The following is a 20,274-nucleotide window of genomic DNA, read 5'->3' as shown; positions in this document are numbered from 1 at the left end:
TTTATCATGTCCAGTATATCATAAGTTTGGTTTTATTCTCTATTCTATCGCCACCACAGTGAAATTCTTTAGCAGATTGCCTGACAGATAGAAGAACGAATTGCTACCAGCCTGTGACAGAAGGCTGCGACTAGAGATATGCGTGCGAAAGAGTCGAGGAGCCGAAGGAAGAGTGAAGAAGAAGAAATGAGCAGCGGACAGTGAAAAGGAAGGATGCAGACTGACGCATCTAATATAGTCATGGTATATACTAACGTAACCCAGCTAGACTGTATCAGATTGGCTAAAATTTGCCTGATAAATTGGTTAGATATAACTAGAACCTCCAATAGGCTGCTGGTCTCTATCGTTCAAAGTCTGAAATATAAAAACAACTTAGAGCGTTGACGGGGGTTGACTGAAGTTCGCTAGGCACAAAGAATAGTATGATCCCGAGAAGTAAATGTGTTTATTATACCTGTTTTAGCATGCGGTTTTATTAGCCCTCTCTTTGTATATATAATCCACATATTCGTGTAGATCGAGGGATTACATATAGTCTGGCTGTTGTATATTCACAAGGATTACATGCATGGTGACCTACAACTCTAAAATGACCAACCTACCAGAACTATTTGCGAAAGGTCGACCTGTTCATTCTTTGGACATGGTCTCCGTTTCAAAATGGCGTTGATAGACCACAAACTAGTACGATATATGCGATAGACTGCGCTAATAGACCCAAGGCTTGAAGTGTCATGTAATTTTGATTGCGTGAGGTAGAGTATCAGGTTAGGTTTAGGACAGATGGAAGAGAAAAGGAATAGCCGGGCCTAATTTATTCGTAAAACAAGATTTACTCCTGAGCGAAAGTCTCGGCACCACCCTCAGCCTCTGCGGCCTGCTGCTCAGCCTGACGCTGCTGCTCAGCGAGCTGCTGGGCGGCAAGGGCCTTAGCACCGTAGTCCTGGGACATGGGCTGGAGGACGGGCTGCTCCTCCTTGGGCTCGATGATGGTAACCGAGTCGGGGAGAGTCTTCTGGGGGCCGGCCTTGCCCTCGGGGTCGGAGCCGCGCATGATCTTAACCTTGATACCGAGGACACCCTGGCGGAGGAGAACGTGACGGGTAGCGGAGTCGATGAACTCCTTGGCGGGCTGACCGGAGTGGATCATGAAGCCGTCCTGTTGAAATTTGTTAGCCAATTACTCTCCCTTGGAATAGTTGTTCAGACGAAACTGGGCTTGCGCATCGGTGAACAGCCGTGACTGATTCATCGCAGTCATTCTCCAATGCGCAAAACCAACAATTTCTTCCAATATCGGTATGAACGTACGGTGAACTTCATGGACTTAGCACGGGCGGCACGGAGCTTTCCGGAAACGACAACCTCGCAACCCTTGGCACCGGACTCCATGATGAAACGGAGGACACCGTAGCAGGCACGACGGACGGCGAGACCGTTCAGGAGCTTGTAGCGGAGGGACTCGCACTGAGCGACAGCGGAGAGACCGCGGTTCTGGACCTTGGCGGCGTAGAGCGAGACAGAGTTCTCGGGGAACTTGAAACGCTTCTGGATGAGGGAGGTGAGCTCGCGGATGCGGCGACCCTGCTCACCGAGAACCTCCTGGGTGTGGGTGGCACGGACGACTGGAAGAAAAAAGAGCACCCGTTAGCATCAGATTGTCCCAATATTCGATTTTCGATATCCGCAGATCCTTCGCGATCGTATTGAACCATTCTCTCAGCATTCCACCTCTTCAAGATCCAACAAGTCCATTTTCACCAAGCGATCAACGGAAAGGATGGGACAGGAGTTTCAGGGCGACGTACTGATGTCGGTGACAGTGGGAGTCACACGGACTTCAACGCCGGAGTAGCCCTCCTCGGCCAGCTCGCGCTGGAAGAACTCGTTCAGCTCGGCATAGAAGACACCGTCGGCGACGAACTTTCTGCGCTTGGAGATAGCACCCTGAACAGCGGCCATTTTGACGTTCCTGGTGGTGGTGGAATTTGTCGACGGAGGGGGAGGTCGTGGTCGAGAGAGGCTTCAATTCTGAGAGTGCATTATTTAGTGGGGATTTTTCGGGACTAGGGTTGATTGCCCGTTTGGGCCAGGGCTCAACCCTCGCTTGCCGCCGCCTTCCCTATTTAGGATTAGCCTTGACTGCCTCATATATTGGGACACAAGGCAGCAAGGCAGCAAGGCTTCAACATTACATCATTGGTCTCGAACCCTATTTTCATCTACGAAGTGAATGCTCATCGCCGTAGGTTTCCTGCTATATCCAATGACATATGCATTGGTTTCCAGATAATCTGATATTTCAGGCTATGCCGCCTATCGCCAAGTACACGGCCATAAGATACATCACAGTCGTAAATGCCAAATCTCAAAATCTTTAAAACTAAACCCACGGATCAACACACGTGTTATTGCATCTCTACTCCCAGCTCTTTCATTTTATCAGTGTCAGAGATGCGCTCCGAGGCTGTCGGCAAGGTAAGCTTAGAGATACCAGACGCTACAGCTGCCATCCCTGCTGATGCGGCATCCGGTAAAGTTTTCGCGGGCACTCCGTTGTCAACCGACTGGCCCGCAGTTTCGATGCCCGTCAATATCGGAGTTCTCCCTCCATTGGGACTATCGGTAGGAGCGACTGCTGGTGCAGTTGCATAAGGACGAGGTCCGTTCATCTCTGCATCTGTTCGACCGAATACTTCATTCCACCATCGCGTTTCACTAACTCGGGGGAAGATGAGCCGTTCTTTGCCGCGCATATGGTCATCGATATCAGGATCGTACTGAGGATTCGTAAACTGATCTCGTCGAGCGAGGAAGTAGTCCCAAACGCTACGAGTTCGTTCCCGGGCCTTGGAATCCACGCGCTCTTTCTCGTTGTTAAACAAAAATGTACCAAACTGACAAGAGTATAAATGATAAAGTAACCGTCGAAGGAAACGTTCGTTGAACTCAAATCGAGTCGGATGCTGGTAAAGCAGCTGATATGTCGCGTCCAAGAACTGATGGAACACAGGGCTTGTCTCTTTCGGTTTGGTTATCTCTTTCTCGGAGACAGTTGATCGTGGTGCAGGGCTAGCCTTCTTCCCAGCTGGGCTATCGGAATCGTAGCTCTGCATCTCTCCATCGGAGTCAGGCAACGAGTCTCGACTGTTGTTATCCCGGCCAAAGAAGCCTTTCGCGCTAAGGAAGGCGTTTTCAAGGGCTTTCCCAGCGCCGCCTCCCTCGCCGAATGCACGATTGGGGTCACCACCAATGCGCTCGTTCTCAATCTGGAACCATTTTTCGCTGTTCAAATGACCCGATCGGTGTCGGAACATATGCCCAAATGAGAGCCAATCTTTCTCCACGAGAACCATGAAGCCTTCCAAAGTCCGATAGTACGGATCCAGACAAATTTGACTCAATGCACTGAGCTGACTTGTGCGGTCCCATCCATCTGAGCAGTGGATTAGCACATGGGAGTGGGTTAGGCCAACCTGACGAGTGATCAGTCTAGCGCCCTCTAGGATCCCACCGATGTGCTTGAGCCAGCCGCTGCGGGCCAACTGGTCGCGATTTGGGCCTAGTGGTGTAACATCCGAATCCTTCAAGGCATCTATGACCTTGTTCAACGAGTCTCGCATGACATGGATGTTGTCAATACCAAGATATGCCTTGGTAGCGAACTTGTAATTGTCCATATTCTCAGAGCCGAGCCCAACGGCTTGCATGGCAAACGCATTAACAGTAGGGCGTGCGTCCACAATCAAATTTGACTGCTGGGCTCCGTAAATCAAGCGTTGTTCCTCAATATCACCGTCTGTAGCAGCCAGCAAGTCATCCTCCAAGTCCTCGGCGTTTGTCGGCTCGGGGATCACCACCTGGCTTGTCTCTGGGCTATCAGGATTCGAGTCCGATGATTCTTTCTCCAAAGGAGGCGAGGAGAAGCTCGCTAATGGCCGCTCAGACCGAGAGGTCAAGAATATGGCGGAAAGAAGCTTCTCATCTTGAATGCTTCGGTTCTGTCGGACACCGACCAGCGGCTGCGAGCTCCTGGTGATTGTGCAATTATTGACAGGGTGGAAATATGTTAAAGCTGGGATTCTCGCTCGGGATCGGTAGCGTCCTGCATAGTTGAGAGTATTATCGGAGATGGAAGAGGGTACGGGGATGATGGCGGGATAGGTTGGGGAGAACTACAAGCTCCGTTAGCAAAGCGTATTCTACTAAGCGCGTGACCGAAGAAGGTATCTTACTTCGTAGTTCGCATTTATCTCAGAGAGTCGCCATCGTGAGCCTTCATTTAAAATGCCCTGGCGCGCCCATTCTTTGCGCGGGTCATACAAATCCCACCCATTGAATTCTCTCTCTGGTGGGGGAGGCTGATAGGTAAATGCATATAGTTTGTCGATCCGGCTGGATTTGCACGTCCATTGCTTGATGCTCTCAAAAACTTCACGTGCTTTGACTTCATTGACAAAGTAGAAGCAGACATAAGTGAAGTCTCGGCATCGAAGGCGGATGGAGGAGAGCTGGCGGGAGGCTGCAGGAGCCGGGCGCAGGGTACAGAAAGCGATGATGGGGTATGTGAACCAGAGCTCTCTAGGTCTGACTACCACACCCTTTACCTGGTCTTCGGCGGAAATCGTGGGTGTGTGCGAGAAGATAAGGTGGTGAGGGGTGAGATGGAGGGTACCATCGACCTGCTCACCGCGGCGAGCCAAGGTCACATTGTCAACCTGGAGAGACATAGCGAGTGAGTGAGATGTTTGTGTCGCTTAGATTGGGACTTTGGAACCTTGGCAACCCGTGTTTTCTCCATGCCGTCTTAAATCACTGGGTGCACGCGCTCTTCATGCTGAGGGGAACGGTGGGTGAATGTATCGAAATGAGGCGATGTCGCGAATAACGGGAGATCGACAGAAAAATGACGTTTAAACAATGAGGCGGGCTAGTTCATCTTTAAAAACCCGGCAACGTAGAAGAGAGCGCGGAGTAGTGATCGGTCGACGGAGGTGTTACACGTCACGGGCCTTGATCTGCTGTGGGGCCGAACACCAAGTCTATAGGGGAATATTGTTCCCTCTTATATTTTGGTTGTACTCGGCCTTTACATTATATAATTGAGCAATATTGTTTAAAATGAGATATTTCGACATGATCTTGATTCTAAATCTGGCGATATCAAGGCAGAAACCAGAAAGCCCTGTGAAGTTCGAACCATTCATAGGGCTCGCAACGAGTATAATGTAAACAAAACCGGAGAGATAAAAACATTGAAGTAATTCTGCTTCGCTTGAGCCTGGGCTAGATTTGCATTCAACTGTCGTGCATACTTCATTATCCATAAACAAGATAAGGTGTAGACTGAAGTCCTCTCTCGACGAGGCAGTCCACTATCCTCTTAATATACATCATTTCTCGCATATTACTTTGATTATCCTTGCTGAACACTTTGTAAGCAGTTTCCAATGGAAGAATTGCAGATGCAGGTCCAAATAACTTCATGTCATCTTGCACAAGGTATTCCATACCAAGACATATCTTGCGTGAGATGGATAGTATATCTCGTTGAGAGTCTTCAAAACAGAAGAACCTCCCTTGCTCGAAGGGCTGAGATCCCCAATTTTGGAATGAAGTCCCTAAGCGACCAAGCTCGACGACGCATATGACCTGAAAAGCCCACATGTGCGCCCAGAAATTTGCCATCGTGATGTTTGTGAACCAGAGAGGTGTACCTGGAGGACTCGGTATCCGTAGGGTTGAGTGGGAAGACTGGGCCCAGAAGCCGGGCCTCTCACAATTGAGTGCTTCCTCCCACCTTTCCAGTTGTAAAAGTAACTCTGTATAGGCGTCCCACAGCTTTGATACCTGGGCACTTTCTGTTTCACAGGGTGTTCTTGTAAACCGGTCGGCTTCCTCGAGAAGGAACGGAAGTTTTGCAACGAGATTGATGAGCTGCTGCATTAAAGATGGATTGTAAGTAGAAAGTGGTATCTCAATCCATTCCTTTGATGCGATGAAGGTTGCCTTTCTGGATTGAATGGCTTGAACCATCTGTAAAACTATTAGACACTGGGGTGCAAGGACGTATCATGATAATTGCATACTAGTAGAGGTCGAAATCCAACAAAAAGGCTCTGCAGAGCTCCTGACTTGAATCGGTCCGGTCCGCTAGTTTCGAACAGCCCGGCTACACCATTTACATGCATAGCAAGACCAAAGCGCGAGTCAGGGAACATGAGCTAGGGCCAAAAGTGTTAGCTGGATTTTGGAAGGTGCTAAGGAACAACAATACCTCTGCTAGGACCAGGCACATTATAGCAGCAGCAAATTCAGCATCTAGGGCTTCTTCGAGTATTTGGGTGTCTGATCGAAGAGCATCAATCGCGGAAGCATAACTTTGTACCTTCTGCGCATCTGATTTAGATGTAAGGCATAAACTCAATGCTGTTACTGCAGGGGCCAAGACACGTTCATAGCGACTCGAGGGAGGGCAGGGTCCTTCGACAAGCGTTGCTAAGACCCCAACCCACGCACCACACACTCTCGGGACATCATTCGCGGCGGGATATATCGAGCAAGTTTCCTCTCGGGGAATATAAGCTTGCGTGATGGCTTCAATTAGGGACCTGCGACTGCCAGAAAGACAGGTCGATGTCATGGGCGTGGAGTGACCATGACGTAGCTCAGCATCCTCGATAGAAGCGGAGCCATTCGGCGAAGAGCTGTTTTGAGAAACAAAGGTCCAGGCTGGTGTATCCCAGTCACACGTCTTCCCTCTTAGGGCACACTGGCTACAAATGGGTCGTTTGCCATCACACTGGAATGCATTAGATAAGCTTTCAATGGAGAGATGTCATGCTATACTCCAAGTTTTCGTGTCCTACATGTCTGGCAGACTGTCTTTTTCTTGACTCGCATCTTGGGGGCGTTATAATGAGATTTTCAGAGACATAGCAATTCGTCAGCTGAGTTATTTCCTTATTTCCCGAGGTCGTGGCGAAGGAGTGGTCAGTCGACTGGTACTTCGACATGCACCAATTAACGTTCTGATCTCAAGTCTTGGCGGAATATATGCCCCGAAACGGTAAGGCGCGATATGCAAGTCGATCTATAAAATTTGGTGGAGTTCACTTGCAGATGCAGAGGGCTTCCTTTTACGGGATCATAAATCGCCAAGACGTACTTGTATACACTGCCGACTCTCCCACTCATTTATAATCATGGTTTCGATTTCTAATCCCTACCAGCGCCGGGGGAAATGTCATAATGATAAATAGAACAGTGTTTGCACTTCTTGTCATTCTTCAAAATATTTCTGCCTCAGATTCTTTTCTAACCAACTTGAACAATTCAATTATCACAATGGCACCTTCAGACTTCAACAGCAATGTATCCATCACCCACATCGGGACCGCCACTGCAATCATTGAGATTGATGGTGTCAAGCTCTTGACCGATCCCTTTTTCTCCCCGGCCGGCACAGAGTTTGATGTGGGCGTCACGGTTCTCAAAATAAGCGAGACCCCGGCCCTCGGACTGGGAGATCTCCCTCCCATCGATGCGGTCCTCTTGAGCCATGAGGACCACCCCGACAATCTCGATCCCCTGGGTCGCCAGCTACTCGATGGCCGTCTCGTGTTCACTACAATGGACGGAGCCAAGAACCTAGCTCCTCGTCCTGGAGTACGAGGAATGAAGCCATGGGAGACAGTCTCTGTCAACATCGGAGGCAAGCCTTTCGAAGTCACGGCAACTCCATGCCAGCATCTACCAGGGGGCGAATGTACAGGCTTCGTCCTTACTACACCAAGCTTTGGCACCAACCTGGATGGTACGCCCAATGCGATTTGGTTCTCGGGTGATACTGTCTATTTCGAGGAGTTGGATCAAATTGCTAGCAAGTTCCATATTGTGGTTGCAATCTGTAACTTGGGTGATGCTCGGGTTCCGCTCCCAGAGGGTCCATTGCAGATTACAATGGATGGGAAGCAGGCTGCTGATATGCTCCGGTCATTCAAGGCGGATATTCTTGTTCCTATGCATTACGAGTCATGGGGTCATTTCACTCAGGGTGGAAATGAGCTGGCTAAGGTGTTCGCCGAGGAGGGGATTGAGGACCAGGTATGCTGGCTGGTTCCAGGCACATCGAGGAAGGTGTTTTAAGGAACGCAGAGGGACTATGTTAATGGGCAGAATTGGAGACAACTTCGGTGAATAATTGGAATGTTTCAAATTTTAACAGTCTCAAGGAAAACGTGAAGTATCATTTAAAGGAAACAAAAGTAGCTCTATGTCAGTACGTCAGATTAAGTGGATATTTTAACAAATAATATACAAGAATCACAGCCCCAGTACGCCGTCAGTTTATATGATGATGGCAGTTGATGCACGCTGTACAAATCTAAATCAAAGGCGCTCTAGCAAAGCTCCTAATCCATGTATCTGCTCCCGTGGACCTTGAAGGCCATGTCACATGCTGTGTTGTAGAACGAATGGAACTCAAGGTGAAGAAGCTCTTGGGCTTGGCCATTTTCGGAAGTCGAATCGGCATGAGGAATCTGCGTAGTAAGAGAAATCTCGTTCGAACGAGCAGCGAGCAACGGACCACTTTCATAATGACGGTACTCAAGCTGTCGGTCACCGAATTCGTATGTTTGGACGGCAGTGCCCCGGACGTCACTGATAGGTGGGAACATATATTCAGCAGTGACATTATTCTCCGGGGTTTCACTCTCCCGCAACTTATTTGATGTCGCTTTGTGGGATGATCGGACGACCTTTTGGACACCATTGGGAATAGAGATATTGCAGAACGGCAAGAGAGGGCCACGCGAAACACCACCGGCCAAAAATGAGCCCTGGAGGGATTGCCTGATACTCTGCAGCATCGCTTCGAGACTTGATGAACGAGAACCTTCGTGCAAGAGATCCTGAGAAATGGTTCGTGTAAATCGCAGATCCAGACCATTTTCTGGGAGAAGGTAGTCAACGGCATTGGTGGCGAGAATAGCCTTTACGCTCTGGATTTCGAAAGCGTCATCTGAAGTTTGGGTACCGTTCCGGTTCTTGGTGGTCAACTCTATTTCAAGTTCAGGGAAGGTGCCTGCATCAGCAGTTGGGGTCAACCGAATTCGATATGGCTCTGACTCGTTCTTTTGCGAGAAGGGCGAAAGGGAGTCGAGGAACTTGGAGACCAAAGGAATGTCGTTGGTGAAAGTCCGCGGAAGAGACAGTCTTCCCAATTGCGCTGGACTCATCGTTGTCTCCTCAAAGGAGGACTTTTGCATAAAAAGGCACCTCCCGACCTCGGCCGTCACATATTCCTGTAGGCCAGGCGTGACTTGCGGGTTGGTCTTCAAGGGTGTGGTATCTCTGAGTAGCTTCAGCAGCTCATCAGATAGACGTGTTTGATGCTTATCAAAGAAAGGAGTCTCAAGAGTTTCTGCTTCCGCGCTTTGACTAGAAGACATGGCCCATCGGAACCATGGCTTCTGTCGGTCAAACCATGAAGCATTTTCTTCCGGTCTGTAGCTATAGACACTAGCTAGCTCCGACGCCGGTAGGTATGTGGAGAAATGTGTTGATGGGGGTGTTGAGTTGGTGATCGCCAAGTTCAAGGCTCTTCGGGCATTGTTCGCTCCCATTTTATTCTCAGCCAGGTAGTAGATCTTCTCTGGGGTTCGATATGCCTTATATTCCACATAAACCCCGTATGTCGTGTTGATCCACTCCAAAAAGTCCGCCGTGAAGACCTGACTAATACCGTCCCCGAGAGTATATGGGTTGATGCCAACATCCTCTTCGCGAGTTCTGGCGGTAGCATCATAAATAATCTCATGGACAGATTCGCAAGCAATCCGCTTACCAGAGATTGTCACTCGACAAGCAGATCGTGTCACATTAATAGTGCAGCCATGGAGACTGGCCAGCTCATGGAAGGAGAAATGTTCAGCATGAAGCAGCAAGGACATAAACTCAGGTTTTAAATGGAACTCCATCTGTCCCCGCTCCGCTGGAACCACCAACTGCCAGCAATCTCGAACAATCCTTTCTGCGAGCCGAGCTTTCCCCTGGAACCCCTTGGGTCCTTCCGTTTCTGATATTTTGCCAGACGGCCTCCATGTCCAATTTTTCCCCTTGAGTTCCACAGTATTGCCTTGTTGGTCCGAAACATATTCGGACAGTTGCCTATAGGTGAAGGATGATGAAAGGTTGGAGCAAAGAGCTTTGAATTCGCCAGTCGCCAACGTATCTCCTGGTTGATGTGGTCCACGGCTCGTATCAATTCCTCTTTGGACTGTTTCAGTCGTGGGGTCTGAGTTCTCGTCGTCAAGGTCATCCAGCATGGAACTGATCGTACTGCGGTCTTTACTGGGACTGCGGTTGCGGTTGCGGTTCAACCTTCGACGGCCACGCCCAGGAACGACAACGATTTGTCCTGGCTGACCCAGGGAATTCACATCTAGTGTGACCTTTGACCCTCCATATTTCTGTCGGTCTCGGGGTTCGCGGTTTCGGTGGGGATTAGGTTTATCGAACGTGTAGCGTTGGGCTCGATTGGACTTCCAGTCGCTCAGGTATCGGGGAAGGACGGGTGCCAAGAGAAAAGACCTCCGACAGAGCGATTTGAAGCTCAAAGGCCCCAAATCGTTCCTCAGAGGTTGTCGAAGCATGACCGTAGGTTCAGTTGCGTACGGGAAGACAAATAATCCTGCGATTGCTTTTCTCCGGCCGATAGCGCTAGGCCGCGATAAGGAATTATTTCCGCCTCAGGCCACCAACAGCCTCAATACTCACCAAGACACATGTATATTTATGGATCTCCATGGATATTTGATTTGATATGACAGAGAAATAATCCGTGGATCTTATTCCTCATTTGGGGTCAACGATAGGGAGCAGAAGCCTGAGAGGTTCTTGCTTCAACTGCATATTATTTAATAACGCGAAATGATGGAAGTCATTCCTTTGAAGGAATTTCCCAGCTGCGCAAATCCTCTCTCACGTCAAACTCAGAAAGTTCATTGTTTACATTGGGTGCTTTCCATCCGCGACCCTTCGCCCCGTCATAAAGCTTCTGTTCGATGCTTCCACCCTTTTCCGGATGTCCAAGTGCAGAAAGAGAGTCCGGCGTCTTGCCGCTATTGTGAGAATGATTGCTCGAAGCACTCTTGGGCCGACGTTCGAAGCTTGGGGACAGCCTTTTTCCTGTGCGACTTTGTCGCGAAGCTGACTCTACGCTTAGTAGAGTATCTCTGTGGTCGCCCTCTGGCAAGCTTTTGTCGCTGGCATTGTGCGCATCGTTGTACCAGCATGCGCTTCCAGCAAATAGCTCCTCAACAAGTTTATCAGCAGGCAGATCAGACGTCCGGGAGGACCATGATGCCGCCAGAGTGCGCCGATACATATCTTGCATGTCCGCAATTTCCCGGCTCTTGGTATTGATGGATGGGAGATGTCCAGCTTCATGGAGATCACCTTGCTGCTCGGAAGCATGTACGAAACCGGCGATGCCTCCAAACACGGTAGCTGACTTCAGATGTGGGCTGTTTATAATCAGTACCGAGAACATGAATGAGCAATATCATTGCTGGACTTCGACTTACGTCGTGAAGTTGCGGTCTCCTTCTAGCTGGCGCATGGCTATCCCGATTTTGACTGTACTATTCACTTTGCATTCATGCATCAGGTAGCGTCGAATGACACCTTCATCTTCTTCAACCTTGTCAACATATTCAGCAAGATTGAGTCTGATTTTGCCCAGCACATTCTTTTCAGAGATATGTGATGAGGTGAATTCTTGTATGATCTCGAAGTTGAGTTCACATTCTTGAAGCACTGATGTTCTGTCAATTGTAAGTCTCACTTGAAGTACTTTTTCGTAGTTCCAATAAGCCCGGTGATCAGATAGAGTCGCTTTCTCTGTCTGGCCTTGGTGTTCAGTGGCGCTTGATGATGGTAGTCGCCATCTCACAAAGGCAACACCGTTGCCCAGCGGAACATTGTTGATATCGATAATCTGGGAATCAAAGTCAGAGACGTTTATAGTAGATTCATAGTGGTTGATCTATATACTCTCAACACAAGCTCAAACCTAGGCTGCATAGAAGTTAGTTGCAGATACTACTTCACCTAATGCTCTTCAGAAACATACCCGTCTGTTTTTGGGAACTGAAACGTCACAATGTAAGCGTGCATCATAGGCAGAACATATAACAAGAGGACATACCAAATGCCTGCATGATGGCAGTCACGTCACAGTGCTCAAGCTGGTCGGCAATCGGGTGTCACACACCAAGTGGCCCAATTAGGACCGGACTAAGTAATATGTCGCAGTCTGGAACTGATAGTGAAATGAATTAACATAGATATCAAATGCCAAGCAGCTATGCGGTCTTCAACTTGGCTAAAGTTCATCCCCGCATGCGCCGGTATGACGGGCGGTGTGAAGTGGTCATTGGCAGAATACATTTAAGAAAGCCGCGGTCACCTCTCCAAGACTCGCCCCATTCTTTTCCGAGTGTCGCGCAAGACCTAACTATCTGCTCTCTGCAACCCTTTACTTTGACTCAACTGAACCTACCTCTCTGTAATCATGGTCAAGACCGAATCCACGCTTCCCTCTCCTCCATCGGAATCAGCGTCCGCCTCCGCGGTTCCTCTGGATTCACCAATGCGCACCACCCCCATACATTTTGATCTCTCCGAGATTAAGGTTCCAGATGGTCCCCTTCCATCATACCGATACCACCCAGTTACATGCCAGCCGATGGAGATACACGACTACCAATCCGAGCTTGCTAAGTTGGAACGAGAATACTCGTCGCGCGAGGCTGCCACCAGGGCCCAGGGCGAAACGGCCAAAGAACTGAAGGCCAAGATTAAAAGCGCGCAGCACAAACGGGAGGAAGTTCAAAAGGCCATTGATAAGAAGGTCAAGGAGCGCAACACTGAAATGAAGGTTGTGTCGAAGTTCCAAGAGGTCAAGACATCCGATATTCCGTCTTGAAAAACGGGGCAATGGAATTTGGGCAATCGCCCTCTTCACGTACCTTCTTGAACTCGGACAACAAAAAAAATCCCACGTCTATTGTTGCATGTTCCCCACGGGCCATATTCGCCGACAACACTGCAACCAGATCATTACTGGCTGCCTGGTGATCTGGCCAAGACACCTTTGACACTTGCGACGACGCCCTTGACCAGTTCAGTTACATGTCATGTATTGAGATGGGGCCAGAACAGGGTTTACCCGGCCACTCATTCGAAGGAAAAGGACGCAACCAAAGCGCACTCTGCATCTCTATCTTGTGGCTCAAATTGGCGTGAGTGCATGGTGGGATTCGCAAACAACTCTGGCCTTCAACTGCCATGTCTGTCATCTGCTTCAGTGGAGGGGACATCTCTTGCCTCCAACCAACTTACATACTGGCTCTGCCGACAAACGCCCGTAAACCTTGTTGAAAGAAACTAGCTATCACCACATACCCATTATTTCTCGATTTTTGTCAGGCGAAGTATCCTTATCGAAGCTTCGCATGTGCAACCAGCATGTTCAAATATCATGAATTGACATGCATTGCTATTTGATTATATCGTATTAAACATACACATATACAACATTAATTTATCATGAGATACCATGAATCCTTCGTTACGAACAAAAACAAGAAAAACAACCTTACAACGACCCGAGCAGCTTCATCACGAGTGGAAGAATCTATATCAGTTAGCCATGCATCCAACAAAATTGAGCCAAGCGGGAGATTAAACTTACATCCGCAGCATCCTCAATCAGGGTCTGGGTCTCATTCACGAACTTGGGCGTGAGGAGATCTCCAGCGTTGTTGAGGAGACCACCAACTTCGGCGAGCAGGTTGGGTGTGATGGCAGGCGAGACATCAGTGATAAGAGTGCGAGTATCGTTGACGAAGGACGGGTTCAGCAGACCAGTAGCGTTCCCGAGCAGATACGAGACGTTGGTCAAGAGCTGAGGCGTGATAGCTGGCGAAACCAGATCGATCAGGCCCTGGGTCTCGTGAACGAACTTCGGCGTGAGTAGTCCGCTGGCGCTGGTGAGCAGGTCGCCGATCTCCTTGACTGACTCTGGAGTGAGGAGATCGTTGGCGTTGCCCAGCAGGCCGTTGATCTCTTTGACCGACTCCGGTGTCAACAGGGCGTTGGCATTGCCCAGGAGAGAACCGATGGAGGCCAGGACGTCTGGGGTCAGATACTTCGACACGCCACCGATCAAGCCCTGGGTCTCGTTTACGAAGCCTGGCGTCAATAAACTGCTGGCGCTGCCTAAGAGGCCACCGATTTCCTTCACGGAATCCGGGGTGAGAAGATCGTTGGCGTTGCCGAGAAGGCCGCCAATTTCCTTGACGGTCGACGGTGTCAGGAGGTTGTTAGCATTTCCAAGAACACTATTGATCTCCTTGAACAACTCAGGGGTGATATTTGGACCAACAGCGCCAATGAGGCTCTTGGTCTCCTTCACGAAGTCAGGGGTGAGCAGACCACCGGCGTTGGTCAAAAGGCTGTTGATCTCCTTCACAGATGAAGCAGTGAGGAGGTTGTTGGCATTGTGCAGGAGACTGTTGATTTCCTTGAACAGATCAGGAGTGAGGACAGGCGACACGGCGTTGATCAAGTCCTTGGTCTCCTTCACGAAATCGGCGGTCAGGAGCTGGTTGGCGTTGCCAAGCAGGCTGTTGATCTCCTTGAACAACTCAGGAGTAACCATAGGAGCCACAGCCATGATCAGACCCTTGGTCTCTTTGACAAATTCAGCAGTCAAGAGATCGCTGGCGTTGTCAAGCAGGCCAGTAATCTTCGTAATCAAGCTCTGGGTGAGGAGGCCGGATACAGTGCCCAGCAAGTCTTTGGTCTGCTGCGTGGTCTTGTCATCAAGGAGATAGGCAACATGGTGGAAGAAGGACTCGATATCCGACAACAGAGTCGGGGAAAGCAGGCCCTTCGCGCCATCAAGGAACTTCACAAAGTCCGAGAACGAGTCCAAGAAAGTACCATCCAGGGACAGAGGGTTCGATTCTGTGCTGCCGCCACCGGTGAAGGAGTTCTGGGTGCTTTCGCCAGACTTTGCAGTCTGGGTGACGGTTGCTGTGCCCTGAGTAGCAGAGGCCGAGCCGGCACTTTGGTCAGCCTTAGGAGCAGTGCTTCCTGAAGTACCACTTCCTGTCGGTAAGATGCTGTTCACACCTAAGGGGTCTGAGTTGGCAGATGGCGCGGCACTCTGGGTGTCCTTCTGGGACGCGCTCATTGTGTCGACCGGGACATTACCCTTGTCATTGTTGCTGCTGCTCGGGTCAGCGGCCAAAGCAGTTGCAGTTGGAGCCACGTGGGTTGCGGTCTGTGTATCCTGCTGGGCGGCGGTGTTTGCAACGTTCTCTGGGAGTTGAACAACAGAGTTCGCGGCGCCAGATGCATCCTCATTGTTGGCACTAGGTTGTGCAACATCCTGCTTATTTCCATCTGCCTGTGCAGACGGACTAGCTCCTACGGACGAGGACACTTGAGTGGCCGGGCTGGCCAGCGCGGTGCTGGAGAGCACGAGCGTCGAAATGAAAGCAGCAGTGAAACGCATTTTGGACCCGTTGCTGTGCACAGAGGCAGTATATGACAGAAGGAAGTTGTCGGCGGTTGACGTCTGAGAAACCAGATCCAATCCTGCGTGGAGATTTCGCGTCTCCTTTTATGTTCCCGGGCATCGTCTACTGCAGATCCTTTGACGGAGACCGAGGGCCACCAATTCCACATGTGAAGCTCTCTATGCCCACTACAAATATAAGTCATCTGATGTCAGTGGGACGGGGAGCGTTTTGACCCGACATTTGCGGAGGACTTCCCTTTTTCGTACCGCGCCAAAGGTTATCAGCGGACTATGTATGGTTTTTAGAGCCGCCATAGAGTTGGTTCCTTGGCTGCGGGTAAGAAAACGGTACCAGTGGGTTTAGGTTCCATATTTCGCCAACTGACCCATTCATCACTTGCAGCCAGTGGCTTAGACTTGCGGGGAGACGAGTAGGATACGCGGTAGGTTGTGACCTGCAAGCTTGCGTCTCATTTGGTTCAAGCGCTGAACCGAAGGGTTGCCTTCTCGCTTTGTGATCGACATAGGGAACACCCTAAGACATACAAACGGTCATTTGAGAAGAGCAATCCTCTCCCTTAGTTCAATATCTTGGACAGAGACCTCAACTGAACTGCTGATCTCGGTCAATGCGTCAAACCTGATTGGATCGAGGCGGAATGGAGCAGTGTTCGACAACAATAAACAATTTCAATGGAGATATCTACATTTCGAACCCTTCGCGTGGCCGTAGTCCGTCTCCACTGTCAGTACTACAGTACCGTCTCTGGTTCAATCTCTTTAAGCTTTCAATACCACAGCGGCACCTTCAATCGCAAGTGACGTCCTTGTACCTGAACTATGGGCAGGATGCATTTGACTGTGATGAAAGCTTGTATTCTCAAAAGACTGACGCATGATTTTGAAACTATGTAGCTGCTTTTGCAGGTTTCCTGTTCCTGAATGGCCCCTTAATCAGTGGACCCCTAAGGAGTAATCAAGCTGTCTACTTACATGTATAGATATAGTTGATTTATGCTTTTGATTCGGTGCGCAGAACCAAAGAAATAGAACAGGAATGGCATATGCTATATTTAAGGCTGAATGGCTCGGAGGTTTTGCTTCTTTGTGTAACAACAAGCGAACTGCCTCGTTGGTGAACAATGAAGCCCACGTTTGGGCTAGCCATGGCGGTGTTAGCGCAAGGATCGGCACGGGGTTCAGGCCCCTTGGGGTCCCTAGTCAGGGGAACTCCCTGTCCCTGGCGTTTTGCCAATCCAACCCCGGAAATTGGCAAACTCTATTCCTGGATCTTTTCTCCGTGGGGAAAATGAGAGGAATTTCTTTATATACGCGGTGACTGGACATGACAGCTGGCTTGCATAATCCTTACATGATACCTGGGCTCCATTCAATTGTACATTTCTTTTCAACCACGCTCATTTCGCACTTCAAGATAAGAAATATGCATTTTCATTGAGACAGCCAACACATTATCTTGCCGTTGATGGGTTCCCGAGGTTGTCATTTCTCTCTCGCCGATCCTCATCCCGGGTACGGTTGAGACCCATGGGCTGATTGGATTAGGGTACCATCCTTTCTGAAAGACCGGAGTCAACTATACCCCGTCATTACCAAGTTTTTGTTTACCAGTCCTACACTACTCTCTTATGACGGCTTACCTTGTTGGTGTCAACTAGTTGATCTTAGACGATCACTTCTGTGCTCGCTGCGCCATTCTTCATTTTTGTCCTTCCGCCGGACCCTGAGACTAAAAAAAGGCATTCGATAGTCATTTGATCCACGCTGCGCCATTCTCTTGGCGAAGCTTGCCGGCTCTTCATTATTCTCCTACGTCATGAGACAGCCTGCATATGTAACCTAGTCTATCGGAATGGATACTCACGATGCTTCGCGAGGCTCGTAGGGATATGGATGTAAAGTGATCCGCACTGCTCGGGTGTGTGCATATTTCTGGATTTTCAAAATCGACCTAGGTTGAGGGTAGTGGCAGGAATAACTGCTAGAGCTTCAAACATATAATCTTCAGTCGACGTTCTTTTCTAATATTACCGCCTTGATTCAACACTGTCTTTCATTACAGGACCCCATGATTTCAGTCTTGTGGAAACTAAGCCTGAGTAAAACCAACATCCCATCGAATACACGTCATATACGGGAAGTTGAAGCGCCTGCTGGATAGCTTCTGAGAAAGGGGGCATCTGTGTGCACTCCAGGCAGAGAACTGCAATATCAGGGTGCTCAGCTACTAGATTCTGAGCCGCAGTTACTAGTTCTTCGCATATTGCATGGTGGACATATTCAACACCTTGACGGATATGACTCTGCAGAAGGCCGCCTTCCGGAGCACCACGTATGTGACATCTAGCCGCAGGTATATTTAGTTTGGCGAGATGAAGAGGACCGAGTCGCGTATCATCGAAAGTTAGGATGCCAACACTGCGTGCTGGAGGGAGGACAGCTAGTATTGACGGAATTTGAATTAATGCAGACGTAGCAATGGGTATAGGGAGTTGAGCAGCAAGACTTGGAAGTTAGTAAATGATGCAGGATCTATATTTAGTCGCCACAGGACAGACATACTCTGTTTGTGCCATAGCCAGGAAACCGCAACTCGTGATTATACCAACCGCACCACGCTTCGCAAGTCTCTGGCCAGCTTCAACGAATCTGTCGATGAAGGAATCGTCATATGGTCCGGAGCACACAACTTGCGCCTCTGATGAGCCAGCCACCTTCTCACGGATCAACGGAAACGGCCATGTTTTTTCATTGAAAGGATCCCCAGGGGGTCTGTGCAAAATGACTTCAATTGAGATAAATCCAAGTGGAGGGATTTCGTCCTTAAACTCCGTATCGCCAGAAATCTTTTCAACTGCATCGTCTACCAGTCCGTGTACGTCTGTTGTTTGGAGCTGATCCTGAGTTGAGCATTGTTCTCTCGATGGAGCAAATCCCTGCGTGGTAGCCATTGTTAATCAAGGATATTGACCAGAAGTCTCTCTAAAACAAATATCAAAGCAATTTTCGGAAACTCCCTGCGACTACATGGTCAAGCTAGGCTTATCAGTTGAGTTGGGATTTCCCCTCACGGGCTTATCACTGGGCTCGGAAGAACCCGAGATACCGATGTATGTGATTTTCACCCACAATGAGATGAGCTGTGCGAGAGCGAGCTATAACTTGAGTGCGGGGTTGATTTTGAGCTTTGTAAATTTATGCCCTTTCGCTTCCATTTCTGAACTTTGTCTACGATAGTCTGCTTAACAACATAGCGACTCGCCTATCAATTCTCAATTGACCCTGCCACCAACTATGACGATCGGAAGAAAGCCACGCGTTGTATCCCTTGGAACTCCTGCATTCGTGGGTGAGGAGTACATCGCTCGATTCCAAACCCAATTTGACTACTCTGTCTTGCCTGCAACAAATCGTGAGGAGACACAGACCTTGCTACCAAAAGACATCAAGGAGAATGGACCTATAGATGCATTTATCATTCGGATGGGCACATCACCCTATGAGCCATTCGACGAGGATCTGCTCAAGGCACTAGCACCAGGGTGCAAGATTATCACTTCTGCCAGTGCGGGATACAATGAGTTCGATGTGGACTGGATGGCCAGTCAAGAGATTGTGTTCTGCAATACGGTCAATGCAGTCGCGGAGGCTACAGCAGATATGGCCATCTTCTTGACACTTGCCGTCTTGAGGAATACTACAAATGCCGAGAAGAGTGCCCGGAACGGTACGTGGAGGAAGGGGGCGAACCTCGTTCCCACTTGCGATCCGTCGGGACTCACTTTTGGTATTGTCGGTATGGGGGCCATTGGAAAGGTAAGCAGATAAACCACCGAGTTGGGTATATCAACAGTTGCTAATATTCTTTTCTCAGTACCTCGCTAAGAAAGCCGCTGTTTTTAACATGAAGATCAAATACTACAATCGCAACCAGCTCCCGGCTGCCGAGGAGGAGACATATGGGGCAACATACTGCAAGTCATTGCATGGTCTTCTCCATGAAGCAGATGTGGTCTCCCTCAATTGCCCCCTCAATGCTGCAACCACGAACCTTATCAGCACAGCTGAGTTTGCTGCTATGAAAGATGGAGTATTCCTCGTCAATACAGCTAGAGGAGCAGTCATTGATGAGGAAGCTCTTATTGCGGCGCTAGAGTCAGGCAAGGTACAGCGTGCAGGGCTTGATGTATTTGTCAATGAGCCGAGTCCAAATCCCTACTTCTTACAGAGCGACAAAATTGTTGTGCAACCACATTTGGGTGGGTTGACAGAGAAGGCATTCCAGAAAGCTGAGACGGAATGCTTTGAGAATATCCGCGCTTTTTTTGCAACCGGGAAAGCAAATTCGCCTGTTAACGATATCAAGGCGAAGACGCAAAATGGGGGAACTCGTTAGTCGCTCCTAGATTTAACGATGCTCATAGAAATTCAACGACGTTCAAGTTTACCAAGTCCAGATATGCGGTTTGTTGGGCTAGAGATAAGCAAGGAGAGGCAGAATGAAGAACCAAGAGTGTAAGGTAAATATTGTAACGTTAATCTATTCCATAGACTGATAGAGAAGAGCTTGCAATACTATAAACTTATTTCAAATGTAGGCAATTCTAGTCCAGCAGATACTACGTGCGTTTGCACTGTTCTCCGTGAAGAGC

At 49.2% G+C, this 20,274-nt stretch overlaps 10 protein-coding genes across 10 annotated transcripts; 3 read left to right on the top strand and 7 right to left on the bottom strand.

Moving 5' to 3' along the window:
• Positions 1–835: 835 nt before the first annotated feature.
• Positions 836–1,965, bottom strand: PENARI_c001G05046 (40S ribosomal protein uS3; the record flags this gene model as incomplete). The annotated part of the gene is made up of 3 exons (XM_022626513.1): positions 836–1,162; positions 1,315–1,628; positions 1,812–1,965. The coding sequence occupies 3 exons, from the start codon at positions 1,963–1,965 to the stop codon at positions 836–838; spliced, it is 795 nt and encodes a 264-aa protein (XP_022493961.1).
• Positions 1,966–2,411: 446 nt separating this feature from the next.
• On the bottom strand, positions 2,412–4,733 carry PENARI_c001G01184 (phosphatidylinositol-3-phosphatase YMR1; the record flags this gene model as incomplete). The annotated part of the gene is made up of 2 exons (XM_022626213.1): positions 2,412–4,178; positions 4,239–4,733. 2 exons carry the CDS (start codon positions 4,731–4,733, stop codon positions 2,412–2,414), a joined length of 2,262 nt encoding a protein of 753 aa, XP_022493249.1.
• Positions 4,734–5,322: 589 nt separating this feature from the next.
• On the bottom strand, positions 5,323–6,906 carry PENARI_c001G11177 (uncharacterized protein; the record flags this gene model as incomplete). Its single annotated transcript, XM_022627008.1, has 4 exons — positions 5,323–6,039; positions 6,093–6,227; positions 6,281–6,805; positions 6,901–6,906. 4 exons carry the CDS (start codon positions 6,904–6,906, stop codon positions 5,323–5,325), a joined length of 1,383 nt encoding a protein of 460 aa, XP_022493318.1.
• Positions 6,907–7,350: 444 nt separating this feature from the next.
• On the top strand, positions 7,351–8,151 carry PENARI_c001G06096 (MBL fold metallo-hydrolase; the record flags this gene model as incomplete). Its single annotated transcript, XM_022626615.1, has 1 exon — positions 7,351–8,151. One exon carries the CDS (start codon positions 7,351–7,353, stop codon positions 8,149–8,151), a length of 801 nt encoding a protein of 266 aa, XP_022493416.1.
• Positions 8,152–8,417: 266 nt separating this feature from the next.
• On the bottom strand, positions 8,418–10,661 carry PENARI_c001G06336 (putative respiratory complex assembly protein Rmp1; the record flags this gene model as incomplete). Its single annotated transcript, XM_022626633.1, has 1 exon — positions 8,418–10,661. One exon carries the CDS (start codon positions 10,659–10,661, stop codon positions 8,418–8,420), a length of 2,244 nt encoding a protein of 747 aa, XP_022493215.1.
• A 287-nt stretch (positions 10,662–10,948) lies between these two features.
• On the bottom strand, positions 10,949–12,230 carry PENARI_c001G00716 (N-terminal C2 domain-containing protein; the record flags this gene model as incomplete). Its single annotated transcript, XM_022626179.1, has 5 exons — positions 10,949–11,534; positions 11,595–12,007; positions 12,064–12,087; positions 12,143–12,159; positions 12,218–12,230. 5 exons carry the CDS (start codon positions 12,228–12,230, stop codon positions 10,949–10,951), a joined length of 1,053 nt encoding a protein of 350 aa, XP_022493372.1.
• Positions 12,231–12,583: 353 nt separating this feature from the next.
• Positions 12,584–12,997, top strand: PENARI_c001G10598 (uncharacterized protein; the record flags this gene model as incomplete). The annotated part of the gene is made up of 1 exon (XM_022626961.1): positions 12,584–12,997. One exon carries the CDS (start codon positions 12,584–12,586, stop codon positions 12,995–12,997), a length of 414 nt encoding a protein of 137 aa, XP_022493389.1.
• Positions 12,998–13,669: 672 nt separating this feature from the next.
• PENARI_c001G07669 (uncharacterized protein) lies at positions 13,670–15,595 on the bottom strand (the record flags this gene model as incomplete). Its single annotated transcript, XM_022626737.1, has 2 exons — positions 13,670–13,708; positions 13,766–15,595. 2 exons carry the CDS (start codon positions 15,593–15,595, stop codon positions 13,670–13,672), a joined length of 1,869 nt encoding a protein of 622 aa, XP_022493107.1.
• Positions 15,596–15,903: 308 nt separating this feature from the next.
• On the bottom strand, positions 15,904–18,573 carry PENARI_c001G08360 (uncharacterized protein; the record flags this gene model as incomplete). The annotated part of the gene is made up of 3 exons (XM_022626791.1): positions 15,904–16,056; positions 17,758–18,127; positions 18,185–18,573. The coding sequence occupies 3 exons, from the start codon at positions 18,571–18,573 to the stop codon at positions 15,904–15,906; spliced, it is 912 nt and encodes a 303-aa protein (XP_022493393.1).
• A 343-nt stretch (positions 18,574–18,916) lies between these two features.
• PENARI_c001G03407 (D-mandelate dehydrogenase-like dehydrogenase) lies at positions 18,917–20,178 on the top strand (the record flags this gene model as incomplete). The annotated part of the gene is made up of 3 exons (XM_022626383.1): positions 18,917–19,438; positions 19,497–20,013; positions 20,174–20,178. The coding sequence occupies 3 exons, from the start codon at positions 18,917–18,919 to the stop codon at positions 20,176–20,178; spliced, it is 1,044 nt and encodes a 347-aa protein (XP_022493883.1).
• Positions 20,179–20,274: the final 96 nt, after the last annotated feature.

The sequence above is a fragment of the Penicillium arizonense genome (genome assembly GCF_001773325.1).
Source record: "Penicillium arizonense strain CBS 141311 chromosome Unknown PENARI_contig001, whole genome shotgun sequence".
In the NCBI taxonomy this organism is placed as follows: Eukaryota; Fungi; Ascomycota; class Eurotiomycetes; order Eurotiales; family Aspergillaceae; genus Penicillium; species Penicillium arizonense.
This window is presented reverse-complemented; position numbering and strand designations above follow the sequence as displayed.